The sequence below is a fragment of the Salarias fasciatus genome, chromosome 16 (assembly GCF_902148845.1).
Source record: "Salarias fasciatus chromosome 16, fSalaFa1.1, whole genome shotgun sequence".
NCBI lineage: Eukaryota > Metazoa > Chordata > Actinopteri > Blenniiformes > Blenniidae > Salarias > Salarias fasciatus.
In genome coordinates, this window is record NC_043760.1 from 10,856,976 (window position 1) to 10,873,472 (window position 16,497).

Here is a 16,497-nt window from a genome sequence, read left to right on the forward strand (position 1 = left end):
GTGCTGTATTTAGTCTTTATGTGTGTGAACTCTGTTGAGTTGGAGTGTAGTAACCCTTCAGTCCGTGGTTGACCTTTAATGAGGCCCTGTCTTGTTTCACTTTCCCAAGTGTGGCGCCACGCTGCGTGTTATCTCAACACGAACAGACACAGTTAACCTCCCCCCACGTGAAATTCGGGTTAACAACAGGTTAGGTTGAGGTATCTGCAGACGGTGTGTTTGGCCCGGAGCCACGGTGCACTGCTCCCATGAGGACACAACACACATGGCGCGAGAGCGGCTAATCTCTGATGAAGGTTAGCATAGTTAGCATCACATACTAGACCCTCCAGAAAAACGCGATTATGCGATCGCATGAATTCACGCATAAATCACCCTTTTGCCGCTGATTATGCAGGGGCCACATATTTTCCAAAAGGGCGCATAATTCCCGCAATAATCTCACATTACCGTGAAAAAAAGAGAAACGGTCTCGCTTGAAGTGCTGTGACGTTCAATGAACGAGACATTCGTTTGAACACGTTCTTTTAAGTGAATGATGAGAGCCGGATCACAGCTGTCTGAGAGCCGTTCCTTTGTGCAAATAGTCCACGCTTCCTTCACGTGTCTCCTGAGTGTCTCCTGAGTCCAGCTGTCACCGCTGCCTTCATGTGAATGATGGAGTTTCAGTTTTCCGCAGCTTGCTCCAGTCACCTGAACGCAGCAGCTAACTAGGAGGAGAAGTGTCCAGACACCGGAGAGGAGCCAGTGTTTTGGAAGAACTGGTTTCCCTATTAACTGGCGACTGGGTTTCTTTCACGTCCCTTGTTGCTGATAGATGTTAAAAACCAGACAAAAAGCCATGTCAGACTTTTAATGCGTCTGATTTCAACATCTGCTGCTACTAGCAGCAGCAGCAGGAAGTGCTGAAGGAAGTCAGGTAACAAGGAAACCAGTTCATTTGAAACACCGTACTGATGGGTTTTAGCATTTTGCAATTGCACACACACACACACACACACACACACACACACACACACAATTGCTAAAACCTGTGTGTGTGTGTGTGTGTGTGTGTGCGTGTGTGTGTGTGTGTGTGTGTGTGTGTGTGTGTGTGTGTGCGTGTGTGTTCCATTGATGAGCATTGGTGAGTTATTTAAGATAAATAACGAACTAATATAAAATGAATGTGATTTAGTGTGTGTGTGTGTGTGTGTGTGTGTGTGTGTGTGTACGCACGCACATGCGTGCGAGAGAGAGAGAGAAAGAGAGAGAGAGAGTGGGTAACTTACATATCTGGCATCCTTTCGCATATTTCACAGCATACTTCACAACTGTCCGCAATTTTACCACATAAAATGGCATAAAAACCCTGCATATTCATTTGCATAATCAAGCATTTTAGCTCGCATAATCTGAGATTTAAGTATGCATAATCAAGAATTTTTGCTCGCATTTTTCTGGAGGGTCTAACATACTCAGGTGAATTGCTCATAGGTGACGTTGGAGCCTTACATATGCTGTATAATAATAAAGCGTAGATGACAATTTAGCTCGCTTATAACTAATTTTTAACAAGGCAAACGTCGCATCCGCTCTCGCCTGTCTGCGTCATGACTCGCCATAAAGCGCCAGCCGGCGCACCGTCACATCCCGGAGTCACTCGGGTCAGCACCCCCACCAAGAATCGGCAAAACCTACTTGTCGCTGCCCGCTTCGCCGCTGACACCATCCTTCTTCAGCTGCTCGTCGACCTCCACAGGAGCACCTTCGGTTTTCGTGCAGTACGAGCGGAACGGGGCGGCGGAGGGCGCGGCGCGGAACGCCGGGCGATGCGCGGCGGCATGGAGGAGCTTCAGCTGAGCGGAGAGGGCTCTGGCATCAACGGAGGCGGCGCCGGAGCAGCAGAGGCAGCGGCTCGGTAACCAGGTCTTCTGTCTCCCGTCGGGAAAAGGACGCTTCAGGGTGGCTTCAAACAACTCCTTGAGCACTGTTGGTCGCCTAAAATGTAACATCTCAATCCTGTCGAGCAATAAGAGAGAAATTTGTGGTTCCAAGTAGATCCGAGCGGAGTTAATGCGTGCTGTCTCAAAAACGGTCACTGTCTGAGAGGCGATGACTCACTCGCGCCGGCCGACAGACATAAATAGAGCAGCAGTGACCGCCTTCCGCTGCTCCCATTGGTGGAAATCTAGTGACGTAACAGAGCACCATAATTTATGGAGCTTTCTTCTTTGGTATTGGACAGTGTTTATGTTAATCACTTCTTGTCCCTCCTTATCCTCATTATTATTATAAAACCACATATAAAAATGCTCTAAATGACTCTGTGCTGCTATGCATTTTTCTAAAAATTAATATCGATATCCATACGTGCACGCACAGACGTGTGTGACCAACCCCTTTGTAAATAATCTTTCTAAACAATTAAATCGATATCCAACACACACACAACTATTTGGACATATAGACTTATTTACACACACATTGAATTACGCAAATAATACACATTTATTATCATCATCATCATCATCATCATTATTACTATTATTATTATTATTATTATTATTATTATTATTATTGCATTCATATTTATTCATTATTACTGCCATTGATATTATTAAAATCAACGTTGCAAGAGACCACATCAGAAGGAGTTTAAATACTGACTTCCAGTTACATTTCAAGGTCCCCTTCATATCTTTTTAAAGCTCTTAAAGACCTTGCTCCTCAATTAGTATGATATTCCTTTAAAAGTAGTCTTTTGCCAGACCTACTGTTAAAAGAGCCTTCAAATAAGATAAAGTAAGAATAAAATTAAACACATTTTATACATTTCAGTGAGGTACCCACCGTCTGTGGACCAGTTTACCTGAGGAGCTGACCTGAGGGCGTCACCTAGTGTCCATATTTTTAATGGCAAATTAAAGACTTCAAACCAAGTTCTTGATTTTATTTTATTTTATTTTATTTTATTTTATTTTATTTTATTTTATTTTATTTTACATTGTTATTCCCAATTGTTTATTTTCTTAGATGTAAGATTATTGCGACCAATCATGTTTCATTTCTTCTAGTCTATATGAATCCGTTATTGTTCGTCTTTTTTTTTGTATCTGTTAGTCATCTAACCTAATTTCCCCTTTTACAGTGAAGACAGTGTGTCCGCACTTTTCACACATCACACATTCTGGTGATAATAGCAATATAATACAGTATAATAACAAAAGCTGGTCACTACAATCTATGTAAGCGTCATTAACCCTTCGTTTGCTTGCAAGGCCTTGTTAAAATCTCATGTTTTCTTTTTTGTTGTTGAACCACCATATTCTTCTCGTATATCTTAATAAAAAGGTTACATTTTAATTATTTAACATAATTAAGGGTTTATAGCAATTGAGTGGATGATTTAATTGTTGAGAGCATAGGTTTTCCTATAGAAAACTGTAAATTTTTGTCGTATTTATCTTTACCTCGTCTGTTTGCTGGTGAGAACCTTTTGTTCCTCCCCACCTATTTGTGTCCTTTTCTTGCTGTGACCTTTGCCCTTTACAACCTGAGCTTAATTGCTACCACCATAGTGTCCAAACAACTCCTGCAACAGCAAAAATTTGTTAAATTAAATAACCTACCCAAAATAAGTATAAATGACACCTACAATGTCTACTTTTCTGTCACATCTTGCAGATTTGGAACGATTCGTGATGTCATCTTATATCAAGGTTATTATTTTCATTCAATATTTATTCACAATCACAGAAATAAACATTTCTGAAGCTATGCGCTGATTTACTTTTGGAGTGTTTGTTTCCCTGATAGTGGTCTGTCGGGTCCAGTGTGTTTTCTCTGGGCCAATGAGCGGAGCCCGGAGGAGGGGCTAAGGGCCTGACTGACCAATCATCATTAAGAAATGAATTCCTGACGCCGTTAACCTGACAGTCAAAACTGAGGGAATAACTAGCTAAAACTTTGCATCAGTTCCGCAGGACGTAGGCTCCGTCACTCCTCACAAGTTGCCACGAAAGCAGCGCTCGAAGATGTGGAGATTCCTGAGCTGCAGTCTGTGCCTCTTTGTGTCCTCTCTGCTCGGTCTGCAGACCCTCCGGGCCTCCGCTGAGCAGCTACCCGCTGAGGTGAAGACTGAAGTTTTATTCAAGCCCGAGGAGTGCAGTCAGAGGAGCAAGAGAGGAGATCTGATCAATGCACACTACGATGGCTACCTGGAAAAGGATGGATCACAGTTCTACTGCAGGTTAGAATGAGGAATATCTGCAGAAATTTAACATAGCCTGCATTTACATTCACACAAGTAATGTATTATTGAATTATTTCTGTATTATAAAGGTTTAACAGTGCATAATATATGCAAAAGACTCCTGTTTATTATTCTTGAATGATTGCAATATAAAGATTGGTTACTACAAGGTTTAACAATGGGCAACATTTTCATTTATGTGTATTTAAATATAATAAGTCTTAAATCAGTCTTTCTTGTTCAAGTGAACATGTGTTGTAATTCATTCTTGTGCTCTCATTTATTTATCTGATTAGATCTATCGCAGGGTTATCAGACTGTGATGATCTGATTTGAGAGGGACAGGAGAGCTTTGCTTGGAAGAAAAACTGTTAACATGGGCGTGTTGCGGGTGTTGGGGCCCGATCATCTGTTTGATTTGATGTAACTCAGGGTCGGGGTGAAATAGGAACGATCTGAGAAGCTGCTGTTTGTTTCTGTTTCAGTCGGTCAGCCAAAGATGGACATCCTCAGTGGTTTGTGCTGGGTGTCGGACAAGTCATCAAGGGCCTCGACATCGGGATGATGGACATGTGTCCCGGCGAGAAACGGAAAATAACAGTTCCATCCGAACTGGCTTTTGGAGAACAAGGCAAAGGTAACAACACAGAGGTGTTTACATCTGCAGCCTGTACTTCATGAGCACTGTTTATATCCAGCCTCTGTAAAGCAGACAAAAAAACAGAAAACTCTTAAGCCTAACTTTGAAAGTAGAGACTGTGTCGGCCTCCCTAACTGAAACTGGGAGCTGGTTCCTCATGACAGGAGCCTGATAGCTGAAAGCTCTGCCTCCTGTTCTACTTTAAGAGAACCTAGGAACCTCCAGTAGGCCAGTACGCTGAGAACCAAGCGTTCTACTGCATAATATGGGACCAACAGCCCTTTAAGTATGATGGAGCCTGGTTGTGAAGAAGTCTATAAGTTAAAAGAAGGATTTCAAGATGTATTCCAGATTTTACAGGAAGCCATTGAAGAGAAGATATTGAGGTGATGTGATCTCTCCTCTTAGTTCCTGTTTGTACTCTCATTGCAGCATTTTGAATCACTTGAATGGGCGTCTTAAGGAGTCTTGATGTATGACTCAGATTTTTCAAACCAAAGTTTGTTTTTTCCAGACAGATTCAGCCTTTAAAATTGACTTGGAGTCTTTATTTGGCACTTACATTTTATTTTTTTTAGACCTGGCCCTTTTTCTTCAAAACACGACCCAAGTAAAACCACATATAAGCATTGTTTTGCAGCAGTAGTGTGCACGACCTTTATACTACTACACTTTAATCAACCAGACATGAAAATAGATTAAAAAAATGACACGTGATGAACCGTGTTTTAAAGTCTCTGTGTTGTATGGTTTTTGTCCACTGGCTCGTCTTCACGCTATCTTGTCTTTTCTTGCAGCTCTTTAGTTTGAAAGTCCATCGCATCCTTCGCGGTGTTTGCTGCTCGTGTCCACATGGCATGTTACTGTAAGCATGCACAGAGGTTCAAAGGTCTCAACTCTCCCGCTGCTTCTTCCCTGCATGAACTAACGGATGATTCTTTTGTGATTACCGCTCGCTAAAACGTCATGAAGTATGCGGTATTAACATGGGACGCTGCACTCTGGATGCATGCTCCACCGAGCCTCATATCTCTGAAAACTCGCAGGTGAACAGCTCCTCGTTCAAACTGTGTGTCACTCTTTGAATGTTAAATTTGCCATAAACGCCAGATACCTTTGTTCTCAATGGGATTTTGTCTCTTTGTTGATAGCATGTTACTGGATTCACGTCTTACGAAGCCATAGCTGTAACCACCAATCAGATAACACCACTATAAAGCCTTTCATAAACCCGATTTATCCACAAATGTTAACAATGCGCGTGTGCTTCTGATATCTAACGTTTTGCTCGCTCCGGGTCAAGGTCCGGTCCCTCCAAATGCTACGGTGGTCTTTGAGGTGGAGGTGTTCGTGGTGTCCCGGGGGCCGCGCTCCCTGGAAGCCTTCCAAAATATGGACCTCAATAAAGACAAAAGTCTAACGAAGGCTGAGGTCAGTACATCTGATGAGCTTGTCTCCGTCACTGCAGTAATTCAGAGCTAAAAGACAACTTCTGAGGTGTTTCTAAAATGAAGTTTATAATATTGGGAACGAATGCTGAAGACAAGAAGTAAATCTTTCCTGCACCTTCTTAGAAGTTTGTTTTCCTGTTTCCAGGTGCAAGAGTATTTGAAACTGGAATACGAAAAAGGCGGGAAGCCTCGAGACGGCCCTTTCTATGAGAAGATCATGGCAGATATATTCCGCAAGAACGACCACGACGGAGACGGCCAGATCAGTGTGAAGGAGTACGATATTTATAAGCACGACGAGTTGTAGCCTGTGTGTAACGTGGAGGTAGAATAGATAACAAATCTAAAGGGAACATCCGTCCACACGTGGTGGCTAGCATTCTTATCTGCTAATACTCTGCTGATGTGTCACTAAGTGGCTTCCTATGTTTCCCAGAATGCCTTTAGAGAGCTCCTGTGGTGCCTTGTGTTCATCTTTTTTTCTTTTATGTTTTTTTTTTTTTTTTTTATCTTTTCAAACTTTGTGCATCACGGAAACACTTTGTATCAGAGTTTTTTAAAATCTTGTTGCAAGACTAAAACAGTACTGATTTGCGAACAAAGGACTGAGTGTGGTGGGTGGAAATGATCAGTTCATCACTGAAAACATGTTTACAATGTGCAACAACCACTAAATACGAGCATCTTTGAGAACAAACTTTCCCAGCTGTCTCTGAATTTCCCGCCCACAAATCTGCACAGACACAAGATGCACAGTCTAAAGTGGATGTACACATTGAGATGTCCAATAAAAACAAGAATAAAAAATGTTTGATGTAAAACTTTTGAATAAATAACTGAAAACCACACATAAACACAATTATGTCATCTGCATAAGAGGTACATGATTTTAGGTTTTTGCCATAACAGATGAATACAAGGTGAAATTCTGGACATATGACATTGTCCACTTTGAAGGTTGGTAGTTCGATCCCCCCATCTTGGTCTGTCCACATTATGCAGTGTCACTGACGTCCTTGCATGCAGCCGACACTATTGTTGGATGAATGAAGGATCGTATAAAGAGGGGTGAAATTTGGTGTGTAAATTAAAATCCATTTACAAATGAGCTTTTTTCCAAAGATGGCAAAGTAGGAAACCTACAGAATGTGTCATGATATGTCTAATGGTTATTTTCCCTACATCCTATATTCTTTTTTTTTAAGTCACTTAAATAATATCACTAAATCTAATTTAATATATAGATTTAAAAAAAAGTTAAAACATTAAATGGTCCTCAGAAATTTGGTTGTACAGAAAAAAAAGATCCCTTCAGTGATTTGCAATCATAAACAGGCGAACATATCAGAAGTGTTGCCATAACCTGACGTACCTGAATGTTTAGATATCCATTCATCTGGTGAATATCGCCCTTCTTGTTCTGTATTTTCCTCGAATGTTAAGAATGAGATGGGGAACTTTTACCAAGAAGCCTCAAATGTTTGACTGATGACGTGACATAACACAGATTCATCATCATTACATGGAAGGTTTCTTTTCACCTGTGGTGACTCTTGATAAAATTTAAAACACACACGTTGTTTTTAGTGTTTAACTTCCATCTCTGGTGAATCTATCTCTGACATGTGACCTATGTGAGATTTTAAAGGTATAAACAGGATGGACTTTGCTGGGAGGGATGCAGCACAAACAGAATACATCACATAAATGTCTTTTTATAGTCCAAGTAAAACCAACTCTCACCACTTCACTCTGAAAATGAAGTAAATCTCACAATGAGCAGTAAATTTTGGTTAATGTTTGACTTTTTATTGATTTTCCACAGTAGATCTGACTGTTAACAGCTGTTGGTTCCCATGGTGGTCACAGGTTTTTATTGACCTGCAACTGTCACACCTGTTAATACATCACCATGGGACAGTTTCTAAAAATCAATGAGTGATCGATTTTCATTTGTGATATTAATCAAAATGAGTCTGATTTACTGAGGAAAATATCAAATGGATTTATTTTCATTAAAATTAGAAACATACTAACTCATAACTCCAAGTAGTTGAAATGCTCAAACAAAAGTGTGTCCTCCAAGAGTGAGTGTGAAAGTTTTCACTTGTTTGATTCATTTTATAAATAGCAGCACAGTCGTCTTTATTATAGCATATACACAGTATACACTCTGAATGGGGGTAACGTCAGGTGAGGACCTTCATGTTCACTGAGGGCAGTCGGATCGCCGCTGCTCTCACCTCCGCCGTGATGTCCACACCCAGAGGAGCCCTGAAAGGAAACGTTCAAGTGAGCTGGAGAGCGCAGACGTCACACCAAACCGCTCTGAACGCCGTCCACTCACTTCGGCTGATAGCAGACGTCTGCATCGGGAGGCAGGATTCCTTTTCCTTCTCTCAGACGCTCCACGCCGTTCCTGGTTCACCAACAAAGGAAGGTTGGCTTATTCACACTTCCACATGAAACAAGAACAATGGATGCACTTTAACAAAGTGCAGATATATGCACACATGCACACACACATAAGCCCCTTGTAAAAAAAATAAAGTTGTTCTGTGGAGTTACTTGGTTGATCTATGAAGATTGTATTGGTAATTTTGCATAACAATTGTGCTTATTTGTATTTGTTCATGCTCTGGACTCTCTCAGCCTGTCCCTCGTGACTGAACGGCGTCCAGACGTACCAGGCGATCATCACGCCGTTGTCGGTGCAGAGCTTGGCTGGAGGGCAGAGCAGCTGCAGCCCCGTCAGATCAGTGATCATCGACAAAGCCTTGCGGATGTACTGGTTACTCGCAACTCCTCCAGACAGCACCTAGAAGCCATGAGATACACTGCTGTTACTCTACATTCATTCTTGCTGTGCACACAGTGCAGCACAAGCCCAAAAACACTTTCACACTTCTCGCTGGATTGCCATAAATGAATGTCTACACATTATTAAGCCTCATTGTGGTGCATTAAAATGAATTATTTCCAAAAATGTTCCAAACTATTGTGTCTAAATATTTAAGAATGTTCATTACTTGTGCTTGTTTTCTAGTTTAATTAATATTTTCTCTTCTAGCTCCTTTCAAAAGCAAAGGAACAAACCTCTTGACAGCATGATATTAAAGTCTGATTCTCTTCCCTTAAAAAAAACAAAAAGGTTGTTTTTTTTTTCCATCACACCGGCTGATTGAACCATGTGACAGGCTGGTTTTGGTCATCAGTCCACATGTTGGAGACCCCCGCCTATAAAGACTGGACTGTAAAGCAGCCTGATGTTGGGCTGAGGGACTATTTCCTGCTGCGGATGAAAACAACACTGCTGCTGCTCAGGTACTGATGAGAAGAAACCAGTTTTTAAAGGTTATGAGATCAAATCTATTTGTTCCATTATTTCACTCTTTGGGTACTTTGAGATCCAGTATACAGTTTTTACGTTGTAAAATTGTGTTGATTCATAATGAGGTTAGTTCCTGCAGTAAATAATGTAAACAACAGCAACAGTATGTAAGCATACCATCTAAGTGAAAGAACTGTTATCAGTTTAAGTGCAAAACACTACATTGAGAGCTTATTTGTGGCTTTTTGTTGCTGTTAATAGTCTGAGATAAGATGAGGTTAAATGTCTCAGCCGTCATTTAACTGTGTTGGATTATTGGGGGGGCTTTCATAGTGGCGTTTGCATGTTCTGCCTGTATGCATGTAGCTTTTTACCAGTTACTCCTTCAGCCTAAAGTCCCGGACTGTTTGAGCTAAACTGGTCACACTAATTTGTCAGTGAGTGTAAATGTGAGTGTGATGGACTGGTGGCCTCTCCTGTATCCAGCTTCACACATCGTTCCTCTGAGGAGGCTCGATCTTGTGTAGGCTGTTGTGCAAGGTTGTTTATTTCCATGATTTGAATGAATTTTGAAGTGAAGCTTCACACTCACCAATGTGGGGCTGCTGGGAGGAAGCAGGCTGTTCTCCTTACAGAACAGGATGGCTCGATGTGTGCGCTTGGCAAGGTGAGCGGCCACAGTGTGCTGAACAGCCGCCGCGATGTCGCTCGCACACGTCAGCAGGGTGCCCTCCTGGATACCTGCAACACAAACACGTCCGCCGTTAGCTGAGCGTCGCTGGTGTGTTTATATTGTGAGTGTGTGTTGATTCCCGTGCCTTCCTCGGCCTCCTTCTTCATGATCTCCTTTGTGATTTGCGTGCGCAGTCCGGCGAAAGAGAAGCAGCAGTCGCGGATATGTCTGAGAGGGGTGGTGAAGGAGAACCTCAGCCTGTCGCCATCCTTTGCCAGGAGCTCGATGGCCTGTCCGCCACTCAGTGTGGAGCACTGTGGGTGTTTTATGAGGGACAGGCGTCTGGCTACCTGTCAGTCCACAGGACAACACTTTTCAATTTGTTTACAAGTCTGAATACTGCTACTTTCTCCTTTTTATACCTCTAGAAAAGTAGATGACAGTCAGTCTTGTTATTCATACATTATTTATACATGTAGTACATGACCATTGCACTGTCTTCATTAAAAACCAGTTTCAGTAGCACCTTATTTGCTTTTTACAGTCTCTGTTCAGTTATAAAAAATAATTTAAACTTTTTTTCAACAGAAATATGCCACATATTTATATAGTGTCCCCCAAAAAACTCACATATGAAACAACAACAAATGATCCTCCTTTACACATTCTGTCAAAAAACTTCTACTTAAAATGACAGTTCTTATAATTTTAGATTATGGCCATGAATCAAAATGAAAGCTCTCTTTTCAAGTTCCTCACAGCAGATGTGAGACAGTGCTCTGTCATCTATTAATATTTGCCTTTCTTGCTTTCTTGCTTCACCTCCACACACTTTGACTGCTGTTTTTGTCTTACTTTATCTAGTGTGTCTCCTGGAGCTTCATCCATCGTTTGGCCCAGAAGCAGAAAGTCGTCGACTCCCCGAGCCACAGCAAGGAGCGAGTGACCGCCAGAGACCAGCAGGACGAGGAAGGGGAAGGCGATGGGCTCCAGCATCCTGACGGTCAGGGCGTGGGCCTCCATGTGGTGGATGGGAATGAACGGCAGGTTGTGCTGCCTCACAAACTTCTGACTGAACTCGAGCCCGATGCCCAGACTCAGAGCCAGACCCGGCTTCACCGTGGTGGCCACGGCAGACAGCTGTGCGGGGCTCACGCCGCTCCTCAACAAAGCCTCCTGGACCACTCGCTCTATGTGATCTCTGTGCAGTTGTTGAGCGACTGTTGGAATGATTCCACCGGTCCTGCAGTGAACAAGAGAGATGAGAAAATAAAGTCTGTAAGAGGAGTCATGAGGATGAATCTTCTGCTCTACTGTTAATATGTCATCTACTTTAACAGACTGGTCAAGATTAAACAGCTGGTTAAATGACAACTACATGCAATGGGATTCTGTTTAAACAAAAATATGAGTCACTGACAAAATGTGATAGATCATACAGTGTATTGGCTCAGTCTTATCAAATAAAAGAAAACATTCAGGAATATTGGTGTTTTTTTTAAGGTCAAAATTATTCTGATTAAACTTTATAAACCTATTGGTACACTGTAGTTATTAATCAGGTTTATACATTTTTGCTTTGCAGTTTGTTTGTTTTTTTTAACCCATGAAATGTGCTTATTAATTACAATCTACTGATTTAATTATATAGATTAGATTATTATTATGTATGGCACCGTGCAGTAGAGTGCTCAAGACTGGTCTTGATCTTGACTGGGTCTCGGCCACTTAAAGTCTTGGTCTTAGGATGCTGTGGTCTTGGTCTTGACTACAAAACTAGTGACACCCACCTCAGATGCACCTCTTTCTGTGAATGGAGAGCCTCTCCCAGTATGACCCCGGAATCGTCCAACACAGCGGCTCCCGTGTCATCGCAGCTGGTCTCGATGCCCAGAACCAGCCTGGAGGATGAAGAAGCATGTCTGGAGGAGGATGCTGTCAGTGAGGAAAGACCGTGTCTATGCTGCAGTAGCCTCCACACAGGCGTCCCTTTAGAGAGGAGCATGTATAGGTTTAACAGTTTTAACTCAGGGTGACCTAAACTACGATCGCCTGAACAAAACACGAAATAGGGCCATTTATTACTGGGTGAAGGTATTTCGACTTCACGGCAGCACCTACAAACCCGACAAGACAAAGTGCACTTTGGGAGACCAAAGAAAATCCAGAAAATCCCTGAAGTTTACATGACTTCTTCATGCATGCCTGAAACTGTCTTGGTGTGTCACATGGAAATAATTCCGCCCTTCGCCAACGTTTTAACCTTTATATGCCTACTTCAGACACCACAACAAAAATATCTTCTGATTTCCTTGATGTCAGATATAATGGCCGCATGTATTTAAAGACCAGTGTTTATAAAAATGTGTAGGACTAATGAAGCCCGGGCAGTAAAATGAGACGCTTTTCCCCCACGGACATTTCAACGTGTTGCACAGACTGCGTGCTGGTGAGCCGCAAGAATTTTATGTCGAAGCCCATATTTCCATCAAAGTATCGATGTCTAAAGAGGTAAGCTTCATCCCTGTGTCATATTGTATTGATAATATTTTGTATTTAGGCTGGATTCAATTCTGTTCCGCCATCACTACGGATAGCATGTTTAAAAGCAGTTTCCGTGTTATAAACCTTGCTGCCTTCGCGTGGCATACGAAATGTTGTATTTAACAACAGCGAACATAAATTGTATTAAGTAAATGGGTTATTGCTGGTCACCCTCAAACTAAAGTCCGATTCGATAACCTTATTAATAAGGTGAATCTCGTGAGTTATTATTTTTGTTGAATATTTTTTGTTTCGGTTGTTCATTTCTGATCTCAGGCAAAATACAAATATATGAATGCTGATTGATTGTAGTTTGCATATTTTATAAATCCATAGGGGCTGTATAAAGAAGAAGACTCATTTAGAGAAAACGTGTATGTATTTTTGTGGTGACTGTGACCAAAAGAAAACCAATTGCATTAGAGTAAAAACATTTTTACTCCTGGGAATTTCTAATTTCCGACAACCTCGAATACATCATTGAATCAGTCACTCCTTTGGCTGTTGGACTTTTTGTGTCAGTCTGGGATTTTATCCACAGAAAAACAGGTCGGCGTTCGTGATCTATGCATTATCTCATTTCAGAGGAATCATATAATGTGTTTGACGTTCTTTTATGTAAAGTATTGGAGTGTTAAATGCTGTGGGGAGCTAGAATTGCTAAAGCTAAGAGGGAAAGCTGTGGTTCACGCTTAAGTTGAGCTGCAACTTTATAGCTTGACTTGCGAGTTTATGATACTTAACACGTTTGCCAGATCATCTGCACATATGCGTTGATATTTCAAGTTTTAGTGGGATTTCTAGATGTTATTAAACGTGACTGTAGCACTTTACACTCATCATTGATAATGTGGGGTTTTAATAAACATTTCATATTAACTTTTCCTGAAGGAGGCATGGAGCACCCTTCTAGTATTGTGGAGGAGCTGAGGCAGTTTGTCCTAACTGACGCCCCGCCGACAGTCTATTACATCCCAGATTTCATATCCGAGGAAGAGGAGGCGTACCTTCTGCAGCAGGTCTACAAGTCTCCCAAAATCAAATGGACCCAGCTGTCGGGAAGAAGGCTGCAGAACTGGGGAGGACTCCCTCATCCCAGAGGCATGGTGGGCGAGAGGCTCCCTGACTGGCTCCTGAAGCACTGCGAGAAGATCTCCTCCCTCGGTGCCTTCTGTGGGAAAACTGCCAATCACGTGCTGGTGAATGAGTACAAGCCAGGAGAAGGGATCATGCCCCACGAGGATGGCCCTCTCTACCACCCCACCGTCACCACCATCAGCCTGGGCTCTCACACCCTGCTGGACTTCTACACGCCGGTCAGCGGCACGGAGGGCGACGCGCCGCAGACGGAGGAGAACCGCTACCAGTTCTCCCTGCTGGTGAGGCCACGCAGCCTTCTGATCCTGCAGGACGACATGTACCAGCGCCTCCTGCATGGCATTCGGGGCTGCGACCAGGACACGCTCACAGACAAGGTGGTGAACTTGTCTGCTGCCAAGGCTGTGTCAGGAGACACTTTGACCCGAGGCACCCGGGTGTCACTGACCATACGGCATGTTCCTAAAGTTATGAAGGCAAAGCTTATGCTGGGGAAAAAGTAAAACTGACACCACAGAATGGAATATATTTAGATTTTTTTTCCTACAGACTGCTTTAAGCCCTCATCAATATAATGTGTCCACACTGATTGGATTTCTGTCATTATGCAATTAGGGTGGTGCTATGAAAATGGACCAAACCGGTGGATATATATTTCCTGTATGTAATGAAGTGATAACTGAAATCCAGTATCAATTCCTAGTGTTCAGAATAATGTTTGCTGGTTATTTCATTCGAAAGTTTTAAGTCTTATATTTTGAACTGAGCAGAAAAATGCTGTGCAAACCTCAAATCTTTTGTGTTTTTATTGTAAATTGACAGATCTTAAATAAATCTTTTGCTGGCACTTAATTTCAGCAATACATTCCTGAAAAAGATGGATTGTTGGTTTATAGCTTGTTTACTGAATGGACTTAAACAGCACGATGATGTTAATTGAATGATTTTTGCTTTGTATCTTCATATTAATAATAGTGTGTTCTTTTGGTGGAAATGTGAATAAAGTAAGAACAGGTGCACCATTATCTGTTTTGGGAGTTGTCTCTGTAGTGTGCTGCAGGTTTATCTCAAACAGAATCATCCAGTGAACAACACACTATTAGCTTAAGGTTTTTGCGAAAATAAGTGAAATAAATCAAATTTGAGCAGCTGGACTAAGTTCAGATTGAACTCTGCAGTGTCAGAACAATACATGAAAGTCACAAAGTTCAATATATTTTTAAGCTGTGTAATGTGCTGTTTCCCCAATAGATGGCACTGATGTTTTTATATTTACAGGCGTTGCATTGTCTTATTTGTCCAAAACACATTAAACTGTTGCTCTTCTCATTTAATAAGTAAATAAAATCAACTTGCTTACACCTGCACTAATATTCAGTGAGCTAAGGTTGGTTTTTCTCCAGCATAACCAAACTTCCTGTCCAATGTGCTGACAGGACACCATGGAGCCGCAGATGAAGCGCTGGAAGGGCTCGGCCTGCCACGCCCACTCCTGGGTCGCCTATCCTGTGCTGTCGGACGAACAGTCACAGGACGTGGAGCTGGTGGAAGCGTTTGCCGTGCCCATCGTCGACAAGAAGGTGACGTCCCGACTGGTCCGGGAGTTGAACAGCCTCTATCCTTTGGACGGCCTTCAGCACATTAAGCGGGTGCGAGCGCGCAAGGACCGGGATAGTCCTCACCCTCTGGAGGTCCTGGTGTGTCTCGCCAGCGAAGCTCCAGAGGTGAAGGAGGTCACCATCAACTCGCTGCTGCCCCCGGAGGCCGTCGGACGTGAGGGGTTAGGTGAACCTTTCACGGTTAAGGTTCCTGCGCGTCCGCCTCTGACCCGACCGCAGTTCGAGCTCGCCAGCCGGCACTGGCCCACGTCGTTCCACGAGGACAAGCAGGTGACGGTGGCGCTGAGAGGAGAACTCTTCAGCCCCCTTCAGAAAGCCGCCATGCACACGTACATGATGTCTGCCGTGACTGCCGCCAGAGCCGGGAGGGAGTCGGGGATGGAGGCCGTGGGCGCGGTCATGGTCGACCCCGTGACCGACAGGATCGTCGCCGTGGGCCACGACTGCAGAGGCGACCACCCTTTACATCACGCAGTCATGGTCTGCATCGACCTGGTGGCTCGGAGCCAGGGCGGCGGCTGCTACTCTTTTGACGGCTACACAGCTTGTCGATTTACTTCACCGGAGTGGAACACAGCAGACTCGGAGGAGAGCTCCCAGCCGTACATATGCACCGGTTACGACCTCTACGTGACCAGAGAGCCTTGTGTCATGTGTGCCATGGCGCTGGTACACTCCCGCATCGGCCGGGTTTTCTACGGGACGGCTTCTGCTGATGGGGCTTTAGGGACCAGGCTCAAAATCCACACACAGAGAGATCTGAACCACCGCTTCGAGGTTTACAGAGGAGTTTCCAGAACGGAGTGTGAGGAACTTTACAGCTCTGATACAGAAAAGGACCATTTTTAAAGAAATGTCACTGTCAGATCTAACAAATTTTGTATGAACTATTTTGAAAATAAAGTTT

The 16,497-nt window shown here is 43.0% G+C and overlaps 5 protein-coding genes across 6 annotated transcripts in view; 3 read left to right on the forward strand and 2 right to left on the reverse strand.

The window, feature by feature from the left end:
- The window catches only part of glsb (glutaminase b), a 37,658-nt gene extending 35,573 nt beyond the window's left edge, over window positions 1-2,085 (reverse strand). For both annotated transcript variants that reach the window (XM_030112847.1, XM_030112848.1), the window contains exon 1: window positions 1,681-2,085. In XM_030112847.1, coding sequence (XP_029968707.1) covers window positions 1,681-1,994 — 314 coding nt within the window. In that variant the 5' untranslated portion in view covers window positions 1,995-2,085. The remainder of the gene's footprint in view (window positions 1-1,680) is intronic.
- Window positions 2,086-3,993: 1,908 nt separating this feature from the next.
- Window positions 3,994-7,124, forward strand: fkbp7 (FKBP prolyl isomerase 7). The gene is made up of 4 exons (XM_030111954.1): window positions 3,994-4,231; window positions 4,720-4,871; window positions 6,178-6,305; window positions 6,471-7,124. Exons 1-4 carry the CDS (start codon window positions 4,017-4,019, stop codon window positions 6,630-6,632), a joined length of 657 nt encoding a protein of 218 aa, XP_029967814.1. The 5' UTR covers window positions 3,994-4,016; the 3' UTR covers window positions 6,633-7,124.
- A 1,028-nt stretch (window positions 7,125-8,152) lies between these two features.
- On the reverse strand, window positions 8,153-12,545 carry osgepl1 (O-sialoglycoprotein endopeptidase-like 1). The gene is made up of 7 exons (XM_030111680.1): window positions 12,120-12,545; window positions 11,185-11,572; window positions 10,475-10,679; window positions 10,249-10,397; window positions 9,013-9,143; window positions 8,673-8,744; window positions 8,153-8,599 (listed from the first exon to the last, which is right to left on the reverse strand). Exons 1-7 carry the CDS (start codon window positions 12,332-12,334, stop codon window positions 8,515-8,517), a joined length of 1,245 nt encoding a protein of 414 aa, XP_029967540.1. The 5' UTR covers window positions 12,335-12,545; the 3' UTR covers window positions 8,153-8,514.
- A 219-nt stretch (window positions 12,546-12,764) lies between these two features.
- Window positions 12,765-15,219, forward strand: alkbh6 (alkB homolog 6). The gene is made up of 2 exons (XM_030111682.1): window positions 12,765-12,840; window positions 13,765-15,219. Exon 2 carries the CDS (start codon window positions 13,770-13,772, stop codon window positions 14,472-14,474), a length of 705 nt encoding a protein of 234 aa, XP_029967542.1. The 5' UTR covers window positions 12,765-12,840; window positions 13,765-13,769; the 3' UTR covers window positions 14,475-15,219.
- Window positions 12,770-16,493, forward strand: adat3 (adenosine deaminase tRNA specific 3). Its single transcript, XM_030111681.1, has 2 exons — window positions 12,770-12,840; window positions 15,408-16,493. Exons 1-2 carry the CDS (start codon window positions 12,829-12,831, stop codon window positions 16,437-16,439), a joined length of 1,044 nt encoding a protein of 347 aa, XP_029967541.1. The 5' UTR covers window positions 12,770-12,828; the 3' UTR covers window positions 16,440-16,493.
- Window positions 16,494-16,497: the final 4 nt, after the last annotated feature.

Excerpts from the sequence above, each read along its gene's own strand:
- fkbp7 (XM_030111954.1), top strand. The coding sequence starts at position 4,017 with ATGTGGAGATTCCTGAGCTGCAGTCTGTGCCTCTTTGTGTCCTCTCTG. Across the intron at positions 4,872-6,177 it reads TTTTGGAGAACAAGGCAAAG|GTCCGGTCCCTCCAAATGCT; the intron begins GTAACAACACAG and ends CTCCGGGTCAAG. Across the intron at positions 6,306-6,470 it reads AAAGTCTAACGAAGGCTGAG|GTGCAAGAGTATTTGAAACT; the intron begins GTCAGTACATCT and ends TCCTGTTTCCAG.
- osgepl1 (XM_030111680.1), bottom strand. The coding sequence starts at position 12,334 with ATGCTCCTCTCTAAAGGGACGCCTGTGTGGAGGCTACTGCAGCATAGA. Across the intron at positions 11,573-12,119 it reads CAGAAAGAGGTGCATCTGAG|GACCGGTGGAATCATTCCAA; the intron begins GTGGGTGTCACT and ends TGTTCACTGCAG. Across the intron at positions 10,398-10,474 it reads GAAGAAGGAGGCCGAGGAAG|GTATCCAGGAGGGCACCCTG; the intron begins GCACGGGAATCA and ends TTTGTGTTGCAG.
- alkbh6 (XM_030111682.1), top strand. The coding sequence starts at position 13,770 with ATGGAGCACCCTTCTAGTATTGTGGAGGAGCTGAGGCAGTTTGTCCTA.